General features: G+C 31.0%; 1 protein-coding gene across 1 annotated transcript; it reads left to right on the forward strand.

Moving 5' to 3' along the window:
* Window positions 1-791: 791 nt before the first annotated feature.
* On the forward strand, window positions 792-5,616 carry LOC134231055 (peroxynitrite isomerase THAP4-like). Its single transcript, XM_062712960.1, has 6 exons — window positions 792-842; window positions 3,471-3,521; window positions 3,844-3,994; window positions 4,447-4,556; window positions 4,746-4,849; window positions 5,166-5,616. Exons 2-6 carry the CDS (start codon window positions 3,506-3,508, stop codon window positions 5,274-5,276), a joined length of 492 nt encoding a protein of 163 aa, XP_062568944.1. The 5' UTR covers window positions 792-842; window positions 3,471-3,505; the 3' UTR covers window positions 5,277-5,616.
* Window positions 5,617-7,262: the final 1,646 nt, after the last annotated feature.

Consider the following 7,262-nt stretch of genomic DNA (forward strand, 5'->3'; position numbering starts at 1 on the left):
AATCGTGAAATCCATTAATTGACCTTTGGGCATCTCATGCAGAATAGTGAGATTCCATTTAATATTGTGTGACCTTGAAAACCATACCCTCCTCCGAACAAATGCATTTTGACTGTCCTATCACATCACTTATATCACACCAACATGAAGTTCCATCTCTGACAAGAATGTGCACACCCCATTTAAGATACATTTGTCATTCGAAGAAAATAAAAAAAATCTTTTTGAGCATTTCAATATTTTACTTTCTTACTAAGGAGTAGGAAACTTAAAAAAATCTGTTTATTTAATTTTAGACGAGAAATAGTTTTTTTTATATCGTGATGAGATCTCTTTGCAATAAAGATTACAGTTGCAAAGAATGCCTAAAAATTGTAATTAAAGGCGTAAATTACATTTTTATTCTAATTGTGCAATCAAGTTATACTATTACATCTACATTACAAACTAAGATATGTTCAGAGGCTATTTTCAGAGATGAAAAACTGTGTGTAATTGGTTTGTAATTAAAAAAAAAATCAGAAACGTATATTCTACAAATATTCATGAAATAATAGTTTTACCATTGCTCAAAGGCTGGTCAACTGCTCCTTAGATTAATGAATCATTAGTAACTGTTTATTACTACTACCAAAGCATTATTTTGATGTTAAACTTCAAGTACTTATTGTTCTATATGCGTCTCATTTTTTTCAAGTTCTAGGTTTTGGCTTTATGATAATTTATAACTCCATAATAACTTCCTTGAATTAAGTATTAGAGTGGTATTCCGTAGCACATTGACCAGAGACGTAATATAATCTTCTTCTTTAGAGAAGACGAGGAGCGAGCAACACTATAAGGTACGTCAGCGCAAATCTTCGATTCCTATTGCTATGCAACTTTGATTTAAAAAATAATTGTAAAATCAGTTAATTTACGAGGGTCATTCAAAAAATACGTAGACAATGCTTCTCATCGCCATATGATTACTACAAAATTATAGATCAACACATTTTTGTAAACATAAACATTTATTTTGCCGAAGTGTGAAGTTTCATTCCATTTGATTAAATAGAACTCATGTTAGCCAAAATGTAAACCAGGATGTTTTGTTACCACGGAGCACGGTTAACCAACATTGTAACGTCAAAGACAACGTTGAGAAAGTTTGTCAAAATTATACTAATTTTCTTAATTTCAAACACAGTTTGTAGCGTCTTCTCCATTCAAAAAATCATATCCATAACACTTAACACCTAGTTTGCGAACAATTGTACAAATATAGCTTGAATAAGAATGTCACTGTTTTCAAATTCTTTAATTTACCATGTAACTCTATTAATTCTGCAACAGTGAAGCACACATCACGTTCAATGACGTTCTTAACTCTTTCGACAATATTTTTAACTTTAACCTGTTTCTTTGCAGACAACCCATCGTCCGATTCAAACCCGCTACCACTCAAAAATTGTTTTTTCCATTGAATACATATACACAGATTATTTTTCATACGGATCCTGGTCTATACGAATTTTTTTAAGTTTGTAGAAGAAGTTTTCCGAATGTAAAGTACAATTTTATTGCTACTTGCTGCTCCGTGACGTCCTCAAACGTCATGTTTTTTTGCTTTTTTTAATGGGTCCATATGTATTTAGAAACTGATATCTTTTAAATGGAGCGACATATCATATAACCTGATTACATTTTAATCAATACAGCAATACTTTATTTAAACATGTAAATTTTATTTCGTTTCAGCTCCATTTATTAGAGGTATAGCTGTAAATACTATAAAGTGAAAATTAGTAAATTACTCAATTTCCACGGTGCTCCGTGGCCCCATTTTTGCTGTTCTAAATCCTTAGTTATTTTAATAAATATGAAGATACATTCCAATTTTTTTACTCAAATTATTTGAATCTGTTATTTAAATATTTGTACCAAATTTGGATATAATATGACGTTAAATAAAAAAGTTAGGGCAAAAGTCTACGAACTTTTTGAATGACCCTCGTATACCTCGTTGCAACTGATTTGTACCCTTATTGAGTTCTATTGTTAACAGTCTCTGTTAAAATATCATTGAAAATATCTTTTTGAAAATATTTTTCTTTCAAAATATAAAGGCTTTTGTTTGTCTCTTTTAAAGAAGAAAACGGGGAAGTAAAGCATTGGGATTGCTACTCATTTTAATTAAATGCTATACATGTAATTCTGACACAAGTTTTTGCATTGAAACTATTGAAATGCAAACTTTGATCGGTTACTGGTGGATGTAAACCAGTATCGCGATACCAGAAATCAGTTCAATATCTGCAGACGTATAATTTTCTGAAAAAGCCAAGAAAATCAAACCCAAAAAAACAAAAAACAAACAAAACAAAAAAAAGAACAAATAAACAAAAACTGAAAAACAGACAGACGGATAGAAAACATAATCCCTACAGTGTAGTTTGCTCCTGTTTCCCTTTTTGAGATTAAAAAAAAAAATGGCTCGAGTCAATGGAAATATGCAAGCTCATCATTTATCCTCTCTTGTTAAAACCGGATTTTTTTGGTAACTATGAAATCATTGTTTACAACAACAACCAAAAAAAAAAATCAGTATGTGCCGTCCAATGACCTAATTCACGTTAGAGTTTACTACATGATCCTTCTTTAACACTAGATACAATGTACTTACTGATATTAAAGAAAATTTGAAATAAGAGTAAGATATGAAAACCTACTTTACAATGGGGAAAAAGGAGATAAAACCCGTTATCAAGTTCATAAGGTTATTATAAAATAAATAAATAAATCTAGAGCAGAGCAAACAAGGACCTCTAAGGTCATCACAGGTGAGATCAGGTGTCATGGAGAAGTGAGAATCCCCTGTCAATTGGTCAGACCTACCGTGTGCTTATGACTGGGAGAACGGATAATAGCTGTAGAGAGTTCAGTGTGTAAATAATGGCCGAACAATTAATGTTAAAAAAACGTCTGTCAACATTCGAATTATAGTATTTAAAGATAAATTGTATTTGCTGAAAAGATCATTGTATCGATGCAAAATGATGACTTTAAAGAAAAATGGTGATATCATTGTTTCTTCAACTTGTTTGTCAATAGCTTGCATTGTTTTTTTTATATATTCACAGTAGAGCTCTCATGGGTATTGAATCAAAAGGGAGACAAAAACCACATTTGTATGCAAATGATAACGCTATGTTGCACCATAATTAACTTAGGGTCGGGTTGACGATTAAAAATTCTTATCTCAAACGCTCATACATGAATAAGCTGGATAAGCCACTCATAGGATGCATCTACATATATAACGTATTTCTTGTTGAAATCTATAATGGTTTTTACATTGTTTGTATTTGATAGAATTACAAAGTACCCAGAAGGCAAAGAAACTACATTTTATCAAGTCTGGTGTTAGATGACTTCGTGTTGTTTTGAAAAGTACATTATTTTGTTAACTGGTTATGATTTAATTTCAGAAGACAAAAGTGATTTTAAAGGAAAAAAAAGAAGGATGACAGATTTTAGAGGTAATTATAGACTTATACCAGTAGTTGTTATTAGCTGCAGAACTGTACATGTACATTTCAAACAAGAACAAAATATCAAAATATTTGAATAGTTTTCATTCATTTCAAAAATATACAAAACATATATTTGAGGAACGTATCTTCTGACCTTAAAATCCGATTGAGGAACAATTCAGTGATAATTAATTCAAAACTGTAAAAAATGTCTTACATGGCTATAAATGGCTCACTGACAATAGCTTTATCGTATATGAATGCATGCCACTTTGGTAAACGTACATTATATACCAAATTATGTGTTTTAATGCATTAAATTTTACAGATTCTCCGATGCACGATGCATTGAAACCTTTAGAGTGGTTGATAGGAAAATGGAAAGGCGAAGGAAAGGGCACCTGCCCAATCAGTGGACCTTTTGAATATACTGATGAAATAGAGTTCTTTCACGTTGGTCAGCCAATGCTTCAATTTAGGTTTGTTTGTTTGTCTGATTGTTTTCCTTTGTCTGACAGTAGTGGTGGCAGTATCTTTATCATTGATGTATAATCTACATTTACAGTAAAATATCATTTTTGTTTATATTATTTGTTGTAATTTTTGTTGTTAGAAGAGATCTCCAAATTCATGTGCCCCATGAAACTGAAAAAATTGAAACTTATAGTAAATCTAAGAATTTCCTGCTTCAACCACGGAATAAAATCCCCTTTAACCAAAGAAAATACATGTACGTGATTTTTCAGTATTGCCATAAAGATACTACTGTACCAAATACTCAAGGACTACAGCAGCATTTAGCTTATAATACAGTATACAATGACAACTAAAATATTTATTTGTCATATTAATTGAATGTTTTAGTTTCCGGTTATTGGCTTTTACAACTTTGTTAACCTATCAAATAAATGCATTGTCTGTGTTCTTGTAGCCTTTATTCTATCAATAAGAAAACAAGCAGGCCACATCACAGAGAATTAGGATTTCTTAAAATTAAACCCGGCACAAACGAAATAGCTTGGATAGCCGCCCATAACAATGGTGAGTACTTGTATTCCAAGAAAGAAGGTTATGGCTTTATTTAAAATGCTTATTTAGTTTAAATTTAATTCTAAGATTACATAAATACTTTAGAAGAAACAAATACTAGTAAGTGCTGGTTTAAATTATGCTTCCATGCATTGATCGTAATATTTCATAAAAGATTTTCTCCATTCCATCTAAATATAGCTATCAGTGAAATCCAAGAGGGAACGGTTGAGGGACAAAGCATTGAATTGGAATCAAACGATATTCGAAGGAAGATATTTTTCGATGGCTGCAAAATGATAAAGGTAGCTGCAGAAATTGAAAAAAAAATTAAAAAAGAATTTCCTTATTCTCATTGGAAAGATGTTATCTTAAAAGTCAATTTGTTGAAATGTTAAGTAGTCTGAGCTGACGAATAACAAACACACAGATATTAAATATTTTCTTGTTTATGATTTTATGCATTGTCCTAAAGACTAATGACATATAAGTAGTTGTTCATGAAAGAAAATCAGATTTGTATTGATTTTTCAGTACAGATGTTTTTAACATATCAGATTGGTTTAAAAATTAAATTGAAAAATATTTTAAAAAGTGAATTTCAATGTGTTTTTTTTTCAGGTAAAGAGAAGTTTCAAACGAGAAGGAGACACATTACACCAGATTTTCAACATGGAGACAGATGCTGGTCCTCTAACAGAACATCTAAATACGACTTACCACAAAGTATAGTTATCCCCTCAGTGAAAAAAAGCTATCACTTGTCCATTGATAATAAACTTGAAGTTCTTTTTTAAAAAAAACTAAAATCGATATCTGCAATGTTCTTTAGTTATCTATTTTAAACTTTGTTCATTATGCCCCAAAATACATGATAAAACATATTCCTTTGGAAAAAGATATACAAATGTTTATATATTCTCTTTGTAAAAATCCCTATTTGTTCCTACAGAGTGGTATGTTTTTTTTGTATTATTTAATTCAAAATCATTTACCGATATTTCCTAAGAACTTTTACCTATACTTTTTCAGATGTTGATTTTGAAAAAAATAAATCGATGTATGTTATTCATTTATAGTGATGTTAAACTTCATGTACTCCATTTTTAAAAATTAATTCCATTATGTATTTTGATTACGTAAACAAAAGCTTATTAGAATTTCTGCAGGAACTCAAAAATTCTTTGTGAATACCATTCATACAGGTAGTTTTAAGGGGACCGACTGGGATTTTCACAAGTTTATATTATTTACAACTATAAAGCAACGTATCAAGTTATACAAAATTAATAAATCACAATTAAAAAAACATAACAATTAAAAAACGATTTTCAACGACTTTTCAAAGAAAGAAAACACTTAATGTGGCATTCAAATCGACATTTAGATATATCGACAACCTATTTTCAGTTAACAATGGTAATTTCCATTCTTTTGTCGATACGATATATCCTGGTGAGCTTGAGATAAAAGATACCACAGAGCCTGACACATCTGTTTCATATTTGGATATTTTACTTGAAAAAGACATCATTGGTAATCTAACGACCAAGCTCTATGATAAACGTGATGACTCTAACTTTTCTTTAGTCAACTTCCCTTCCTTATGCAGCAATATACCTTCATCACCTGCATATGGAGTTTATGTATCTCAGTTGATTCGATACGCAAGAGAACGCTCTGCGTATGAACAATTTCTAAAACGACGTAAATTATCGACAAACATGCAAGTTTATGAAACAAGAATATCAGCAGTCTCGTTTAAAGTCATCATTTCGTAAGTTCTATAGTCGATACAGTCACTTTGTCAATAAATACAATTCATCACAGAGTCATATGCTGACTGAGGTTTTTCATACCAATTGTTAGTCCATTACACTAAATTGACGACAGATTTTCCCGTTATTTAGCGATCATGACAAGGAGCACACGGCGGTTGTGACCGGTTGGCAGGGAATACTCACTCCTCCATGGCACATGATCCCACCTCTGATGTTTTGGAGGTCCGTGTTTGCTCTGCTACTACTTTGTCTTGTTTTATGGACTTTTTATCTTGAATACTGTTCGTTATCTCCATATGTTTCATTTATATAACATCGTAATTAAACTTTTCAACCTGTGATTTCTTAATTCTAATATATTGCATTTATTTTTTGTTGTTGCTATTATAGTCATTAATCAGAGTTTTCAAAGTGTTCACTTTATTGTCAAAGTTATCACTATAGTAAATCAAACTTTTCATCATAGTAAATCCACTGATGCTTGAGGACAGGACCCCCCCCCCCCCTTTCGATATACATGTAGACCCCTGGACCTTTTCGATTTTTTTTATCATAAATTATCTTTTAATGACATATTTATGATAAAATCTATACCAACAATTCAAAAATTATCCTAAAACAAATGTTTTATAAAAATCTACCGTACATTCTTTTCATAAAAATCAACAAGGTTAATTGATACACATACCGGTAGAGTGGGAAAGAAATTTTTATAAAATGTTTGTTTTAGCAGATTTTCTGAATTGATAGAAAAGATTATATCACAAATGTGTCATCCATGTATAATTTATGTGAAAAAAGTCGAAAAGGTCCATGTGGGGGGTGGGGGTCCTGTCCTCAGGCAACTGTGAGTAAATTGTAGTTTTCATAGATATCAGTTTAGTAAATCAAAGTGTCAAAGTTATCCTCATAGTGAATGAACGTGTCATTGTCATCA

This window comes from Saccostrea cucullata, unplaced genomic scaffold, assembly GCF_032062105.1.
Source record: "Saccostrea cucullata isolate Sc308-1 unplaced genomic scaffold, CSIRO_AGI_Scuc_v1 ctg4363, whole genome shotgun sequence".
Taxonomy (NCBI): domain Eukaryota; kingdom Metazoa; phylum Mollusca; class Bivalvia; order Ostreida; family Ostreidae; genus Saccostrea; species Saccostrea cuccullata.